This window comes from Natator depressus, chromosome 11, assembly GCF_965152275.1.
Source record: "Natator depressus isolate rNatDep1 chromosome 11, rNatDep2.hap1, whole genome shotgun sequence".
NCBI classification, from domain to species: Eukaryota; Metazoa; Chordata; order Testudines; family Cheloniidae; genus Natator; species Natator depressus.
In genome coordinates, this window is record NC_134244.1 from 57,533,724 (window position 1) to 57,552,910 (window position 19,187).

A 19,187-nucleotide genomic window follows, 5' to 3' on the forward strand; every position below is an offset into this window, starting at 1 on the left:
TGTGAGATGCTCAGATACTGGATACCTTAGACAGATACTCAAACAAGAGTGAGGTTTCTGTGGCTGCAAGAAGAAGAGGCTGGGGCAAAGCTGCAGTTGTTACCAGAGGGCAGGGCAGCCAGACATCAGACCACACTTCAGAAATTCTGCTAACCAGCAGCTGGCTGATGAAGTTCAATATGGACCTGCCTCAATCAAATGGAATCTGTTTCATAACAGGAAATGTGATGGGTGTCCTTTTTTTCTCTTCCCTAATGTCTATAATTTCCCTGCCCATACTAATTTGCATATCTTTACATTGCAGAAGAGGCCAGCTGCACTGGGATTGGCAAAGGAGGCCTTACTCTCAAGAGGGGTCCCCACTTGAAAGCTCAGGTTAATAAGGCCAGTGTCCTAGAAGTGTCCACCACACAGATCTGCCTGGCTGTAAAGCCAGGTATTTTATAACTTCTGGGAGAGGGTAAGAAAGACCACTTAGGGAACACTAATATGAAATGAAAAAGAGAGATTTTTTTAAACTACTACTAGAATTTTAGGAGTTTAAGTGGGGCAGCAGGTCCAACAGCTCTTCACCCTCACACCTGTGTCTTGTCCTGCTTTGTAAGTTCACAAGTTAAGAGTGAACTTAATGGTCACGCTTGTGGCCATGTTCACACATCCTCCAACTACTGCATCATTCAGAATAAAGTGACCATCTGAGTTTATGGGCGCCCTGGGACTAGGAAACAGCAGGTTAAAGGTAGTTCAGGTGGAAGCATATTGGCCAAGTTGCATGGGGGGGGAGCTACGTCTGAGATGGTGCAGTGTAGCACAGACATGAACTGAGCAGAGCAGTTTTCAGGGAACATGCCATTCGGACCAATCAATCTCTTGTCTCTCTGAGTATTAAATTAAGCTACAAACAGATTTTAATGGTGCTTATTATGCTTGTATCCTGTATATTGTTTAGCAGCATAACCATGAAGACCAGGTGATATAAAATGCTAATATTGACCTCCCAGCTTCTTCCCCTGCTTACAAGTGCCACCTCAATTCACCTACTCCGGCACCAGTTCTCCTACACTGATGTGCAACTGACTGAAAACTCCCAGTCCACCAGCTGTCATAGAGCCAGCTTTACAATTTAAGTCGATCAATCAGAAATCTAAAGGTACATGGTCATATGACTAAGTGAGTACTGCTTCTAGAGAGATCACTTTGAAGAGACTGAACTTGCAACCTCAGAAATGACAAAACTATCCAGCCTTGTTGCTCTCTCCTTTCTAGGGTTAAATAAAATAAATTAATTTCAGAACTAAGGCAGTTTCCCTTTAATTGCAAGTGTGCTTTTACTATCATTATAAGGGGAGCTGCAGACTTCAACTTAATAAAAATCAGCAGCACTTTTCAGCCACATTAGATATCCACACTAAACAGAAACAGCTGAGAAGGCACAGTAGGTAGGTTTGGCTAGAACAGTAAAAACTCAGTGGCTTTCCACTGCAATTGTAATAACTATCAATCATAGGAAATTCTATCGGATACCTCAGAGTCTAATATAAGGGGCTCATTGTCTGTTATGTGTTGCTTGTTGGCTTTGTCAAAATGCATGCAAGCCTCACTGGGGCAATGTTTCTGAGCTACTGTAGACTGTCAGAAAAATATTCTAATGGTGCTCATCAAAAGGTGAAGTGGTCAAACATTCATTAGGATGTAAAACCACAGTGCACAGCCACAATTCTTTTCCAAGTAGGGAGGCTGTAATTCCTGTAGAGTTGAGTAACAGAGCTGCATAAGAACAACAGTACCGCTTTGAGGACTCCAAGCTGACACACACACACACACGTGTCGCTTTCCACATCCACAAGGCCAAAACGTCTAAAGCAGTTACCCCGTTTTCAGGGCAAACAGTTTTACATGCCCAGGTGGCCAAAAACATAAATTTGGGTGTTGCAGGACCAAGGATTTTTGCTGCACTGCTGGCCTCCTGCCACAAGGGGCCATTGTGCAGAACGGGCAGCGGCCAGTCTCTGGAAAACTTGAGTCCAAACCTCACTGGCTTTCTGCCAGAATATTTTTGAAACTTCCATGCTGCTGAGATGGATCCCAAGGGAGTTACTGTACACAGAGGGTACAGTCTGGGGGATACATGGCCAACTCCCTCTCCCCACAACATGGCACTTAGACAGAATGGAAAGAAGCCAAGACGATGGTGCAATGTTCCACTCTCCCACTGCAGCAGCAGCTCTTCTAAAGAAGCTGGGTGTTGCCGATATGGGGAAAGCTGCAGTTATTTTGTTCCGTATTCACTTTGATGGAGGATTTGGTTTCATGCCAGGAGGAAGAAATGAACCAATTTCTCAAAGACACCACACACGCTGGGGCAGTAGGAACAAAGAAGGACTCAGTAGTGGATGGGGACACACATGGGGGATGCTACAGGATGGAGAAAACCCTATTCCTCCCCAACTGCCAGGGGAGAAACAAACCTATTAAGATATATTAGCATTTGCAAATGCTAATGGGCTGACTTTTTCTGTTTTAACTGTATCATTTTTACACCGCAGTGATACAAACTTGTCTTTATTTACCATATAGTTAGGCATTTTTCAAAGTATTTTAAAATTTTTTAGGTTGAAAGGTGATACAGAAATGGAAGACAGCGCATGCACACACACATACACACACGCACACAACTCCAGGTAACATTCAGTGGTTAGATAATCTGTTGGAAACAGAGTAAGATTTGACACATATTTTTCCCCATAGTTCAAGGTCAAACAGCACATAAATACACCAAGTACTCAACATAAATGTGCCAGCTCAAATGAAGGTTCTAAGCTTTCTGAGACTGGTTCAAATACAGCTACACTGCAGATACAGTACAACCTGCTTAAGTACACCCAGGCTTGTAGACCCGGTTTTATCTGTCAGGCCTCATTCCCATTTTGAGCAAGGACTGACAGGGACTAGAGGGTGACTTTTCTGGTATGTTTTGGGGAGCTATGATGTAGCAAGAGACTGAAGCGAACACGGGAACAAGAGGGTATAATCATGCAGAAGAGTGGAGTAGAACTGGAGTGCGACACAAAATGTCTGGGGAAATTCATAAGCACAAGTCGCACAAAAAGATAGTTTGGAATGGGAAAGTGGCTTTTGTCTAAGTTGTCAAGTATGTGAAGACTGCTGCCCTTCCCAGATCCATCTGTGGACAAAATGAGCATGCAGATCACTGTGCAGCATACTCTGCATGCTCTTTTCCTTGAAGGAACAATTTTGCCATGGTTTTCCTTCTACCTACTGTTGGCTAAGAGTTACTAATTAGTATTATTTTTTAAATGGAGGAATTTTACATCGGGTTACCTCTTTTTCTTCTAATCTGCATATCGTATGTATTGACTGACCTGTGCATTCTAGTGTTAGTGCCATTTAAAATCCGTTATTTCATAAGGTTGCATTATTGTGGCGCTCATTCCCTTCTTTATTACTTCTATAAAGAGAATCCGAGATTAGGGTTTCATGGATTGCCACCTCCCCTGCCTTGACCCATTTTTACAGGTGACTGATGTTCTGATGTTTTATATTCAATTGTAATTTCTAAAGCATTTGTCCTGTGGCATCTCCCACAAAATGGTAAAATGATCTCCGTTATTTTTGTGACGCATTTTTCCTGGGTCTTTAAAAAGACACGGTGTTGTTTTCAGTGCTCCAAACAACAGACCAATACAAAAAGACCTTCCTGAAGGACAGCTTTCCACTATACCTTGTTTTATTTACTAACATTCCCACAAGATGTATGATCTGAAATGTTATAAATTGCCAGATTTGTCTAAATCAAAGCTCCTGGAGAAGAAAAAAGATATCCTTAGACAAAATAATTTGACAAAAGTAGCAGTGTATCAGGAAGCATGTGACATACACTCCTGTTTCTTCTTTAAAGTCAATGTTTGACTACACTTAAATCAATATGTATCTATGAGCTTGAGCAGATCTGTCTGACAGCTTATACAAAAAATGAAATGCAAGGTTGCCTTGCTCTTTGAATAGCAGGTGCTTTGCTGCAGCAGTGGCTCATTACTCTAGAGAACTAGCTTATCCATCCTGACACCCTAGAGACAACAGCTTGATTCATCATTCTCCCAACTGAGTCAGGTTTCTCTGCCCCAGCAATTAACAGTGAATTAGCCCTATATTAAAGCACCAGGCAAGACGGTTGCTCTCTGGAATGGTCACCTTGGGGGAGGGCAGAAAGGAGAGAAGTGTGAATTACTGTGTCCCAGTAGTGAACCCCCAAATTTCAGCATGGGCAAGCTTCTCTAGTCACTTGTTAGCTTGAATGTTATGGAAGGGTAGCTGTGTGTGCTTCTATAGGGCAGAGATTAGCCTAGGACCCATGGTTTCAAAGGCTTATGGGATCTAAGTGAAAGATGGGGCTGGAGGAATAATCCCCCTCAACCCAGAGGCATGGCAAGCAGAACACCTAGGCAGCCACTACATGGCCCTGATAATTGCAGTGACCAGTCACAAAAATGGTCACTATGCATGTAATTTATCCAGTAGATCTATGTGGTTATAGTCTTCCTGGCCTTTTCCTTAGCCCCCAAATGAACTCCATGCTGCCAAAGAATGCAGCCATACCGCAAGGCTCCATAGGGCCTAGGGTTTATTGGCTCTTTGGTGTAAAAATGCTTCCTTCTACATCAAGCGTGTTAGTGAAAATTTCTTCTGCAGTAAATTTCACCCTTGAACAGTTCACTCAAGGAATAGGAAAGCACTCCATTAAATGCCTTAATATGTAGGTGTCAGGGAGAATCCAATGGAAGAGAGAAAAGGAGGAATAAAACAAAGTTACACACTAATAGCATGCAGAATAGAAATGTCAACTGTCTCCGTGATGGTCAGGGACTGCTGCAGCCACCCCCAAAGGAGCTAATGCATCTAACTGTGGCAATAATCCTTTTAAACTATCAAGAGCCAAATTCTCCTCTCAGTTACTCTGCTGTAGAGCTGGAGTAACACAATCCATTGGATTTAAATTGATACTGCAGAGCAGAAATCAACCACCAGTGATCACTGGCATTCAATCCCTGAACTGTAGAGGAGTTTCAAAATTATGAACTCAACATGTAAATGAGACGGAACCCAGTGCAAAGGAACCTTCATGGTGTCCAATTTACTCCAAGTAGCCAAGTAACTGAATTTAAAGGGTTGCTTTTTCAAAAATTTTTCTCTATTTATTGACTTCTGCCCTGATTTCTGTCCCCCGCCGGGGTTGCACTGCATAGGGGCACAAACTCCATGAAGAGGAACTTCACCCTATTTAATCAGAGGGGGTATAGTTTGCCCTTTCCCTGCTACCCCAAGAAAGCAGCAGAGGGATCAATCCAGAAGTCACAGATGCTGGGGGATCTGCTGGAAGCCAGAAGGCATGAAGACCCTATTACTGGGTAGAAGGGAAATGCTGGCCAATGACATGAGGCATTTCTTCCTCAGGCTCCTTTTAGTTTGGCTCTCAGCTTGGGAAGCAAGGGACCAAGCCCAATCTCAAACTCCGATTGCCATGTGGCAATGCCATTGCTAGAACAATTGCACCATATCTCAATTCTTGAACATGAATGACTGCCACACAGCAAAACCTTTTTTAAAAAAAAAGGAAGACGGAAGAAAAATGAAACAAACTAGAGATGCAAGAATGACTATCCACCGCCTTCCTTGGGGAGCCTTGTAATTACTTAAGGTTTTTATCGGTTTGCATGTCTTACATTTACAACGCTGTCACTTCTTCTGGCCTTTAACGACCATCACCTTGGCGTCAAGGCTGAGTGGTAACAACATACATTTACATAGCACCTTTCACCCCAAAGACCAGCAAAGCAGAGTACTTCTGTAGCAGTAGTTATAGGATTGTTTCACCCACTGCTAAAATGCAGCGAGCTCAGAATTGAAATGTGGCAGGCATTCTGCAGCAGAAACTTCTTCTAGGAGGAAGTAAGACTAGTTTTTCCGACTGACAATAGAGAGGGAATTTTAGATAGGCAGAATGGAATTACTCCAGCTGGAGTCTGGCCAGGATTCCTGGGCCTGAGACCCCTACCCTTATGTAAAGTGTCACAGAATTTTCAATGACTGCAAGTGTGAGGACCTCAGCTTTACATCTCTGATACTAGCAGTCATTGATTCTTCAAAGCTAATTGCCTATGAACGACCCACACAGCAAAGCCAAAATCAAACCTTGCTGTTGAAAATAACTTCAGTAGCAGAGACTGAAAGTATGATTTAAAATAAACCAAAAAATCATTCTGTCCAGAGTTTCTTTTGACACTAGGGGACAGGTGGAGGTCTGTGTCTTGTACTGGTAGCACACCATTCAAAAACCAACTGGGAATTTTGGATGGGCAGACAAAGTCCTTTAAAATGCAGCACCCCCAAAACACAAACCTAATGTATCAACCATATCCCAGAGTCTCCAGAGTTTTGCTATATGCAGTTGCCAGCTGGTTCCATTTATTTTTCTTCATTTTTCATATTTTGCTTAATAAATAATTAATCTATGGCTTTGTAACTTGCTGACAAATACAAATGCATCGTATTGCAATGCAGCGTAACATGTCACTCAGATGAGACACCGTGCACTATGCAAAAAAAGTGATGTGAAGAAGAGTTTTGAAAGTAGGCCAAATTATCAAGGTCACTGGTTAAAGCTAGAGCCAACTCAGGGAAAAATTATCTTGAACTATCCCTTTCAGGTCCTTAAAACTGGTGTTAGCTCCAGGGCTGGGTTTTTCCACTTATAACAGTTTCCTTTGTGTGTCTAACACAGTTAAGTGCTACACAAAGTTGGTAGCCTTCCGGCACAACTGTTGTTTTTTTGAGAGAGAATACTCCGCTACATACAAATTCATCTAGCTTTGCTGAGTATTGTTATTTATCCAGTGCCAGAAGTGAACTTGGTCCTTTACAAATATGTAAGACGACAGTTCAGTGCCTCAGATCGTTTACAATCTGAGAGGAATGGGGTGCCAATGAACCCTGGCCCTCTGATGCTGGGCATTTAGGGTACTTTGTGCTGATGTGAGATTGGAGAACTTGAAGAGAGAAAGATGGAGGCTGGGTATAGGTTTTAAGGAGAAAGTCAAAAGTTGAAAAGCTATATGCAGCTGGATAGGGCAAAAAATGACCAGGGAGAAGTGAAGTTGTTTGGAAAGAAAAGGGGCAGAATTCAAAGAAGAGAGAATGAACTTAGAGTGGGGAACAGTCTCAGAACTGCCTGCAGAGGTGCTCAAAAGCACAGGAACGGAAGTAGAGAACGCGGATTGAGTGGAGAGGCAGGGGATTAGAGTGATGAACAAAGCAGTTCTAGAAAAGAACAGAGAATCCAGTAACAGAACAGAGGGTAAAGCTGAAAGTAGAAACCATGAAGCTGAAAGGCAGGATCTCCTTGCATCAAGTCTAAGCTTCTTCTCATCAGCTTCAGGGTTTTTGGCAAATATGACCCCCCCCCTCCCCACCACCTAACTGCTTCTTGTCATCCCTTCTATCCTACTTCTCCAATAATACTAGCCTTGAATGGCCATTGTCCACTACCCCCCAAATCTCTCCAATTCCTTCTGCGCAATACCTTATGCATGAAAAGCTGACTCCAAACTAATCTGTAAGGCCTCTCTTCTTTTGATGACCTCCTCAAGACTTACTTCTGCTTTGACCCCCAAAAGAATGAAGGCTAGATCAAGAGGCGATGTGGAGAAATGACCATTATTCTTTAAAAAAAAAAAAAGCTTTCAACATGACTTGGAGTCATCAAGCTGTGTACATAGGTAGCCTCTATGATTCTTTCTACTGTTTCTCCCTCCACCAACAACCAACATTCCCTCCTAGCATTTTAGCCTCAGTTAGCCTCATATCTTATATCAGATTTAAGATCTCTGGAGTCGGGGGGGGAGTGTTATTTTTCCTGTTTTTTTTTTTAATTTTAATAAAGCTGCACCTAGTACAATGGTCCCTGCTGAGCTTTGGACACTACTGCAGTACAAATAATAATACCTCCCGCCCCCAGTGTTGACTCATACCATAGGACAGTAAAGCACTGGTTTGAATTTACCTGTGGTAATGGTGCACATGAGGATTGTAGGCTGGGAAAGTACTCTACAATTCTTTCCAGTTCTCATTTCACATTAGTCCTGATCTGCTACATGTTGCTGTCTCAGTTCTGAGCCTCTCTTGACAGCCAGATGACTCTTGGTTCTGTGATGTGTATAAATATCTACTACTCATTTTCATTTATGTTTTGAAGCAAGGACCTCAGAAATGAAAGTCTGGTAGTATTTCACTCAGGCCCCTTCTTTTTCTGTGCATGTGTATGTCTATTTACCAGTAGAACATCTTCTCATTTCACTAAGAACAACTAAGACAAGGCTAATATAAAGTTGCAAAGAACCAAAATCTAGGGCATGAGTCAAGAATGGAGCCTACAAACATGCAGATATCACTGTGGAGGGTTCTGAAATGAAGTTCTGCTTTCAAGGAAATGTTCACCCTGCTCAGCGAACACACATGTAGCTGATATTTCCAAAGCACAGCTTCTCCAAATGTTTTACTTTTTAGACCACTTCCCACGGGACATACCCACTCATGGACCACCTCTCCTCCCAAGAGGATACCCATATCTTCTGTGGTATTAGCGGTCTCTTTCTAATGACGGATGCTACAAGCATTTTTGGATAGTGGAGCATAGTTTGAGAATCCCTGTCAGAAGCTGTGAGAACTTTGTGCGTTGAGCGCATCTACTCAGGTTCCCAGTCCACTTTCCAGCTACACACACACACTCTACGAGAAATTTGTTTTCAAGGAACATACTTTGGATTATTACTCAGAGCCATAATACTAAATCACAAAAATTTAGATTAGGTAGGCCCCAAAATACCACCAGCTCTTCTTCCTATTGAGTCTTACCCTCACTTATTGCCAGTGTAAGTAGTTTGTTTTGACCTCTTCTTTGGTAACCTAACATACACACACACACACACACACAGAACCAGCAAGCCCCACAGAAGCTGGAACCAGTTGCTCTTTTCTACCTCGGGCAGCTGCTGCAACACAAAGAACCATTGAATGGGAGGTTAGTGTTCTGACCTGCACAGGCTCAGGAGTAAGCTGGACAACGTGCTGCATGCGCTCGCTGTGGTGATGCCTGGACTCTTCCTCATAGATCACATCCCTCTCATGCTGGGGAAGGTTCAGGAAGCGGCGGATGGTGCAGAGGTTTTCCCAGAGGGTGCGGTTTTCTGGGCTTGGGTTCTCTTTCCAGCGGAGCAGCTCACACAGCCATCCCTGCACCAAAAGGGTTAGAGTAGTTAACTTGCCGAGCACTGATGAAGCAGATGTGAAATGAACTTCAGCTATCTTGAAGGCTTTGCTGATACACTGTCTCAAGTTCTGTTGCCTTGATCTGTCATGGAAGCCCCTCTGATTTCCACAGATTTAACTGGGTTTAACTGTTGCAAACCAGGGTTGCCATAAATCAATGGTTTCAGAGTAGCAGCCGTGTTAGTCTGTATCTGCAAAAAGAAAAGGAGGACTTGTGGCACATTAGAGACTAACCAACTTATTTGAGCATAAGCTTTAGTCATCACTTAGCAATACACAGCAAGGGGAGTGATGTCGTGGTCTGGAAAAGGTTGAGAACCACTGATTTATTGCAATACTTAACAATACAGCAAGGGGAGGGTGGTTGTGGCCCCTGACATCTGCTAGTGACCAACTCAGAAGTCCTGTCCCCACACACTAAATGAAAACTTTTGATAAAAAATACCAACAAGTAAAAACTCTTTGATTAGCTCTTGCTACATAATATCCGCTCCTCCAGTTTAGATCCCAAAATAAAACTTGACCAGGTGTAAATAATCAAGTGCCCGTTTTATAAAGGAAGATTAAGCCTTATGGAAAAATCCTATCAAATTTAATGAGAATGAGACAAATAGGGCTCTGTAGGACTTACTCTAAAAATCTATGGACAATGATATCTGCTGAAGAGATTTCTAAACCAACCCATATAGTGTAATACTGGATAATGATATCCCTGCTATATACTTCTATAGGTTAGCTTGAAATTCTATAGAAAAGCTAGCACTCTCTTTAATACTATAGGGCTTCTCCATAAGGGCCAAGAAACAAAGGTTCCCAGAGAGTGAAAAGTGTGCACTCCAAGAAAGGAGCTGACTGTAAACCATAAAGAATACTGCAGGGCAAAACAACAAGACTTATTAATGGCATTCACACACCTGGCCCCGTGTGTGCACTGAGCGTGGCTGTCTGTGACCTTGGGCCCTGAGCAGGTTAACTATAACTACACCTGCAAGTATCTGAAAGTTGGCTCAGTTCACACCTGCAGGCAGATGTATCCTACTTAGCACTGAGGATATGATTTCTTTCTTGTGCCTGTGCAAGAGAAGACGCAATGCAAATGATGGAGTATATGAAAATAATGCCAAGGATGCTGTCAACGCGGCTTACTGACTCTTGTCAAAATATTTTACCTAGTCGCTTTATAACCTAATCATTTCCAAGCTACAACTCGGCATTTAGACACCATTTTGACAGGCACCTTAAAATACCTAAAAGATAGACAGCTAGATCGATGTTAAATGCAGAGAACAGGAAGTAGCCCAGGTTGCATATTTCCAAGCTGTAACCAAAGAAAACTTAATAGGCTGGTTCATTAAAGGCCCATACAGTCCTTCCTAAAAAAGGAAAGATTTTTATATAACAACTTGTAAGCCAGTGATGACTCCTAATGTGCATTGTAAAACCCCCATATAATATCGTAAGTGTTGTTTGTCTAACTCTCCACTGTGTCTTCTGCCTTCACCCCCCCACCCCCCCGCCCCAAAAAGGAAGATTTGATTATCTCCGCTGCATCAGCCAAGACAGCAACACCAGCTGTTCTCATTGTGCAGCCTCTTCCTCACGGCCTACATGTTAATAACCTGATCATTCCATTTTCTCCTTCAACTGCCGGCTGCAGCACAGCGAAGAGACAAAAACCCAGGCCCATCTGCAGCAGCTGTAGGCACTGAACTGTGAAGCCACTGGGGATTTATAAACTAATCTGTAACACAACACTGCCTTGTTTTTACAAGTGAGAGGCCACATTTGTGCAGACCTGATCTTTTCTTGCAATAAACTGGGGGTTGGGGGGGCGGGATGAAAACAATATATCTAATCATTTGCTTGGAAAATATATAGATATTTTTTAAATATTTTACTTGGTATTTAGCTAAGCTCAGAGTCAGGTGATGGCTGAATTTCTAATACAGTTCTCCTCCATCCAAAATAACACCCAAAACTTTGTATCTTAAAAAAGAAAGAAAAAAAATCTTCCAGACCCAAAGTATTTTCTCAGGGGTTCCTTTGTACAAAGAAAACAATTTTTGAAATGGAAAATAAACCATCTGTGGAAAAAATAAGCTCCTATTTCTCCATCCTTTTTACTGATCTGAATAAGTCTCCAACTGGACTCTTTCAAATGTTTCAAGCAGGTATGTTTAACATCTCCCGAGGGATGCTGTAGCATGAAGACCAATCATTAAACAGAAAATAAAAACAAAAACCTACATCTGTTAAAAGACAGAGTTCTGAGAGATACAGACCTTAAGGATGAGAACACCTGCTGTTCTGATGGAGGCAGGAGTTGCATTGTGGGAAGCCCTAATTTGAAATGAGACAGGTGACAGCTGAGTGGTACCATCGCCACGGATGAAACTTGGAATGTCTAGCACAACACTCATTGCTGCATTTTGATTTATAGGCACCGTTATAATCTGCGCTCATTACAATCACTTAGAACAACACTACAGGCCTCATTATGGACTGCGTGCTCTCTGCCATTAGTCTTTAAGGAGTATAGGGCTCAATTTGTCCAGCAACATGCGAGGTCCTGACCTTGGAGCTATTAGGGAGAGGATTAGACTGCAGTGTGACCATGTGTGCAGACATGAGCAAACCAAATTAATTTCTGGCAAAGGGAGGCACCAGGCAAAGACCCTGTCCTTAGGACACCTGAGAACTTCTCAATTCCCCAATGGAGATACGCTAATGGTGTGTTTAAGGGAGCCCAGTTCTGAAGGTAAAGCACATTCATGGTATTTAGAGGAATATTAATCCAGTTTCCCTACAAAGTATTTGCTTGGCTGATCAGATTAAGGGATCTAGCCTTCAACAGCACCCCCCGCCCCCCCCCACAGCAGGCCCCAAGAAATCTGTGATACTTCACAGGCTCAGACATATTGCACCATGTGTACCCAGCTGCTACAATAATTAGCTTATGAATGTATCAGCTGGTTCTGTGATTTTTATAAATAATAACTAACCCACAGTGCAGAAAGATTTTCATGAGCCTAATATTAGCAAGAAATTGCAAGGTGCTCCTACCTCTGAATTGTCATTGTGCTAAATGCCCTGTTTACGCTCATGTTTTATACTACTGGATTTCCCTCTGATGCCATTTATAAATATTTATTTTGCATCAGCAATGGCAATTTTTTTGTGTCAGCTTTCTTCACAACAGTCATTATTTGTTTCCCCCTCCCCTTCACCCTCTATTGCACTTGTACACTTATCTACACCAAAACTATTCTTTCACATGCTCTTTTTCTATCCCTCTATTTATTCAAGCATTCATTCACTCGCCTATCTATTTGGGATTATCTATCCATCTACAGGATCTGTTATTAGGTAGCAGCATGGCTAATATGTCAGAAAACACTAAGCCATTACCACACAAACATACACATTCACCCCTTTATAATTGCAAGTAAACCCTCTCTAGGTAAAGATGAGGAGTCTGCACTGGGGTTTTGGATTTTTTTCATTTAAACAATCTTAGCGTGCCATCCAAGGAAGTTTTGCAGTACCAGGCAAAAAGAAAAAAAAAGTGTAAATGTCAAATAAAACAGTGACAGATGACAGTATTCTCTATTGAATAGCACCGTTTCTTCGTGCATGTTCAATGAGAACTCATGAATTATTAATAAACAAATCTCCTCTTTCTGTTAAAAATCTCAGATTGGGTGTTTGGTGGGTTTTGTTGTTGTTGTTTTGGGGGTGGTTTTGTGGTGGTTGTGTAGTTCTGTGTATGTTACATGGCGCTTTCCAGGAGAATTATTTTCATTTAAGAAATGCTGATTCAGGCGTTCACAGAGGTACGGCAGTTCATGCTGATTTTCATCTGCAGTTTGATTTATTGGGAAAGAGGAGTGGGGAACAAAAAATTAGAGAAACCAAAAGGGAGATTCTACCCCGTCCTCATTTACCTCACTCACCCAGAATGCCTGAGCTACTTTTCAGTGTGCTTACCAGTGAAGCCAGCTTAAACGAACCTACTGAGAGACTGAAAAATTACATACTCTTCACAGAGATGTCTCCTCCCCGAGCTCCTGATGCTCCTGCCCATGCACATGTTGAGTGGTACTCTACTATACAAGCAGACCCAGTGATTTCAACAGTGTTACCAAGGGAGGGTGATACTAGTCAAGGTGAATAAGGATGGCAGAATCTGGCCTTTAATGTCTGCCTCTCACGTTCTTAAACAGGGCAATGTCTTCCATTAAAAATAAGAGGAGGAAAAACACCATAATTAAAGGATGATTTTGGCTCTATGTTCAGGCAGACCCAGTACTTGTGGTTACCAAGGAATTTTGCTAATAAATTCCTTACTTTCACCCCAAAACCTGAACTTAAATTGGGCAGAGCTCTAAATGCATCTTGTTAAAAGGAACTGTAAAGAAGAGCTGGCCTCTGTTTTTGCTGTTATTCCAATCAAAAAGGATGAAGATTTTCTAGGCATTTTATTAGATAAAACAAATAATATCATACTAATGTCCTATTTTCTCTCTCTCTCTTTCTCTCTCTCTCTCTCCCCTAATCAAATACATTTCCCATAGCAAAACAAAAAAAACTGCAGGAGGCCAACCTTTCCCACTGTGTTTTTATGCTGTTAAAGGAACAGCCCGCTTGCTACACTAAAGCATTTAGGCTTGGTGCACTCGGAATCCCCTCGAGGGATGGGTTAGTTGGTTCAACAAATGTAAGCCCTATTCGCTGTCACTTATCATTGATCCCTTTTTAGCGGCTTGACCCTTTTACTTTTGTAATACTTAACATAGCACGGGGGAGGGAGGAGGAGGAGGTTAAGCAAAATGGAAGCCAGAGGTATCAGAGGCAGATAAGATTAGGTTTAAAAAAGCTTTAAGAAGGTGCACACAAAGACCCCCAATGTTCTATGCAGGCAGAGCCCCACTTGTAGTCAATATAAGAGCTAAGAAAGCTTAGGTGAAAAGTCCAGACTTAGACATATTGGTCTTGAAGCCAGTGGCTATGTTCATAGAAGTACGTCTATTGATGTCCACAATAGAAACAGGCAGCCGGCTGCCCAGCGTAACTTATTTAGACACAGCATAGATGCATGCACAGGATACTGACATGCTTTCAGCACTGATCAGGCCTTATTGCAGGCATGTAATTAAACTGATTCTGTGCTTCCTGGTGTTCAGTTTAAAAAAATAAATAATTTGAGAATTTTCTACACTGACATTTTCCAGGGATTCCTGTGAATGTATGAGTAGGCAAATGAAGAGTTTTTAGTGAGAGTGATTCAAGATTCCTCTCAAAATAAATGTAAAAGGCCATTTCCTCACCCACATCATCAGTGCAGAAAATGTCAACATATGTGACAAAAAAAAAAGCAACATTTAATGTATGTCTTGAAAGATTTTTTTTTTTTAATGTTACGCCATTAGCCACAGAAATATCACTTTCTAAACGGAATCGCATGAATTCCCTGGACCAAACTTTCAGAAGCGCAGAAAGCATTCTTCTCTTCACTTGGCTGGGACTCTTCCGCAGTGCGAAATGAGCCAGATAATATTCAGCTCTTGTTCCTTAGTCGCCAAACTCTCTTTCCATGAATCCAATAAGTGTCTATTAAAATAAATAAACCCCTAATGATTCGAGATAACCTAATCAAGAAAGCTGAAATGGATAAAAGACTAACTAGAATGGAGAGTTCTGTCATGGGCTTCAATGAATTCTTGATGAGGAGGTCACCTGAACCTGAAAAGCTTTACACAGTGCATTTTGTTCCAGTTCAAGGTTAATAATTTTATACCTTGAATTTACTAACGAAAACTGATCAGTATTTTTTCCTCTTCCAAAATTTCAGACTAAACAGTAAATCATTGGCTTTATATAGTAACTTCAAATCCTGGCATATTCCTAGATTAATAGAAATGAAGTTTTTTGCAGTTCCTGGTACTATATTCCTGAATAAAAGGGACATTGAAAGATTCTGTGTATTTAGGTTCCCAGAGTTCAAAAGAGCACAACACTGAGGATATCTCCTGTAGGAGAGTAAGACTAGTCAGTGGTTAAGACAATGGACTGGAACTCTTGTGACTTGGGTTCCCAGCTTTACCAGAGATTTTTTGTGTGACTTTGGGCAAATCAGTTAATCTGTGCACCTCAGTTGTAAAATTGGGATAATATTTCCCTACCTCACGGAGTTGTTGTGAGGATAAATTCATTATGTCTGTGAGGCACTCAGTAACTATGTGTAATGGACATATAAGTGTCTAAACAGATTGTAGAGAAGATTGTAGAGAAGACACTGGTGTCTAAGGGCTTGTCTATACTTACAGCTAAATTGGCACTGCTGCAATTGACGCACCAGTGTCCATTTAGCAGGTCTGGTGAAGACCCGCTAAGTCGATGGAAGAGCGCTCTCCTGTTGATGTCTGTACACCACCTCTCTGAGAGTGTCTCCCATCGACACAGCACAGTGTAGACACTGCTGTAAGTCAATCTAGGTTACAGTAACTGAGGTAGTGTAACTTAGATCGACTTACAGCTTTAGTGTAGACCAGCCGTAAAGGTACACAGAGAATTTAAGATCACTGGCTCAGGGGCTTATCTTTTTATGTTTGCCATATGACCTTATGGTACTGTAAAAGAATAATAATACCAAACTATGAATCAAATGGGTGTGCATCACACACTGAGATTCATAAGCACCATAAAGGTTCTCTGGAACTACAGTGATATATACATACACACACACACACACACACACACACACACACACACAAATGAACATCTGAGTTCGGACATATCCTTCCAGTGCATTACACTGTAGGATATATGTGACCTGTTGTGCATGTTCATTAACAGCTAATTAGATGCTCACTTATAGGATTGTGGAGGGGTACAAAATATATCTATAATTATTTAAATGAGAAACACCTTACCATACTAAATATAGCCTCATAAAGTTGAAGAGGAGAGAGAAAATGATAAAAGCAAGGAGTTTCTGGAGTTAACCACACCCCCGTGTCCTTAACTCAACCTCTTTGTTCCTAGGTCTTATGGAATCTGTGATCCTTTCTCAGAGGAGAACTGCAGCACAGTAAGCTATGTCTACACTGCCGCTGAAGATGTAACTTCCTTCTCAGGTAGATATATACACGATACCTTTGACGGAGCTAGCATGCTAACAATAGCAGAATAGACAGACTGCACGGGCAGCAGGACGGGCTAGCTGTCCCAAGTACGCACGTTGGGTTTCAGATGGGATCATACTCAGGTGTGACCATGGCTACACTGCTATTTTTAGCAAGCTATGTTTTTAAAACTGTGTAAGCATAGAAACATATTGGGCCTGATTCTGCTCTTAGCTACACTTGTGTAAGTCAAAGATGCTCAGTTGCGTTACTCCTGATTTATACAGGTGTGAGTGAAAGCAGGTATTGGCCTCTCGTACGTCAGAAAATCAGGCCATAAATGCCTGTATTTAAACTGCAAAGGATCAAACTTTAGATAAAAATATACACATAATGAACATAAATGGTTGTTAAGTAGAAAGTCTGAGATTAATGGTCTCAGAACTGAGATCATTACAGGGGTTAAATCCTTTAAAGAAGGCTATCACCACCTTGTCTTTGCACCTGTCCCTTTTTGAAGCCCTGCGCCTTTCATTGACCCTGATTTCCAAACACCACAATCTGTGTTCTCCTAAGAACCCAAAACCCTCACTCCTCTAGCTGCTAAACCTAACCTGCAACGGGATTTAAGAACAGAGATGGATGGGTATTAAATTAGAGGCCAATTCATTCCACCAGTGGATAATCCAAATTAAAGCAGCCACTTTCATTGGGTACCAACTCTTTCTCCAGGAAGAGGGCAAAAGAAATGGGTCCCGCTGGCTCTTGGCTGTGTGAGAGGCAGCTCAACATTAAGACAGGTTTCAGAGTAACAGCCGTGTTAGTCTGTATTCGCAAAAAGAAAAGGAGTACTTGTGGCAGCTTAGAGACTAACCAATTTATTTGAGCATGAGCTTTCGTGAGCTACAGCTCACTATTGCAAATGAATTCCAATTCAGCAGTTTCTCGCTGGACTCTGGATTTGAAGTTTTTTTGTTGTAAGATAGCGACCTTCATGTCTCTGATTGTGTGACCAGAGAGACTGAAGTGTTCTCCGACTGGTTTATGAATGTTATAATTCTTGACATCTGATTTGTGTCCACTTATTCTTTTACGTAGAGACTGTTCAGTTTGACCAATGTACATGGCAGAGCGGCATTGCTGGCACATGATGGCATATATCACATTGGTGGATGTGCAGGTAAACGAGCCTCTGATAGTGTGGCTGATGTTATTAGGCCCTGCGATGGTGTCCCCTGAATAGATATGGATTTCTGCAGGAAATGGCCCACCTTGATTATCATACACATTGTGAAGAGAGTGGTCACTTTGGATGGGCTATTACCAGCAAGAGAGTGAGTTTGTCTGTGGGGGGGCGGAGGGTGAGAAAACCTGGATTTGTGCTGGAAATGGCCCAACTTGATGATCACTTTAGATACGCTATTACCAGCAGGAGAGTGGGGTGGGAGGAGGTATTGTTTCATGGTGTCTGTGTATATAATGTCTTCTGCAATTTCCACAGTATGCATCCGATGAAGTGAGCTGTAGCTCACGAAAGCTCATGCTCAAATAAATTGGTTAGTCTCTAAGCTGCCACAAGTCCTCTCAACATTAAGGATTTTTTTTTTAAATGTCAGAACATCCTTGTCTGATACTCACCGTCAGTTAACACTGTGAAAACCTCACAGTCATAGGTATTGCGGTTGAAAGAACAAGAGCAACTGCCTTACTAGTGAACTGGACTGATCCCAGTGGTCAGAGTTGGGGAAGAGGGAAAATAACAGGGGAAGCTTATGCAACACTACAAAGCAAGCCTGACCTGGGGAGAACAGCAAAGGAATGAACCTTGGAGAAGAGTGCAATCAGACTCTCCTTTAATATTCTCTCTCTCTTTCTTTCTTCTCTCTTTCAAACATTATTCCCCCTGCAAATATAGGGATTTTCCAGAGCACTGTGAGTGGCACTACTCCCATGGAAATCAATGGTAATGCTTACAGTCATTCAAGGAGAGCAGAGTTAGGCTACACAGAGTGAAACCCATTGCTAGTTCTTAAATGAATGAATGTAAGGTTATTTGCTGAGAGTCCCAGAGCGCGTGATGGGGGAGGGAAGGGAATGTCCCACACAAGTGAACCAATCATTTGCTTTCCTTTTTTCCTAGCACCTCGAATTCAGGCCAACTCATGTTCAACGTCACCCCCACAGCAGGTGCTGACATCACATTAGCTGGGGAATCTTACTGGAGCACACAGCTAGTCTATGGGTGTGGTCAGTAAAGGGTCTTCAGGAAAAGAGGAGGTGCAGCACACTTCTATTTCTATTTTAAGACGACCCATCACTCTCACAGATCTTGGGAGACAGGCCAGTCCTTGCCTACAGACAGCCCCCCAACCTGAAGCAAATACTCACCAGCAACCACATACCACACATCAGAACCACTAACCCAGGAACCGATTCTTGCAACAAAGCCCGTTGCCAACTGTGTCCACATATCTATTCAGGGGAAAGGCCTAATCACATCAGCCACACTATCAGAGGCTCATTCACCTGCACATCTACCAATGTGATATATGCCATCATGTGCCAGCAATGCCCCTCTGCCATGTACATTGTCAAACTGGACAGTCTCTACGTAAAAGAATAAATGGACACAAATCAGATGTCAAGAAGTATAACATTCATAAACCAGTCGGAGAACACTTCAGTCTCTCTGGTCACTCGATTACAGACCTAAAAGTCGCA

General features: G+C 42.1%; 1 protein-coding gene across 4 annotated transcripts in view; it reads right to left on the reverse strand.

Moving 5' to 3' along the window:
• The window catches only part of SATB2 (SATB homeobox 2), a 165,690-nt gene that overhangs the window by 20,583 nt on the left and 125,920 nt on the right, over positions 1–19,187 (reverse strand). For all 4 annotated transcript variants that reach the window (XM_074967861.1, XM_074967856.1, XM_074967855.1 and 1 more), the window contains one exon: positions 9,109–9,306. In XM_074967861.1, coding sequence (XP_074823962.1) covers positions 9,109–9,306 — 198 coding nt within the window. The remainder of the gene's footprint in view (positions 1–9,108; positions 9,307–19,187) is intronic.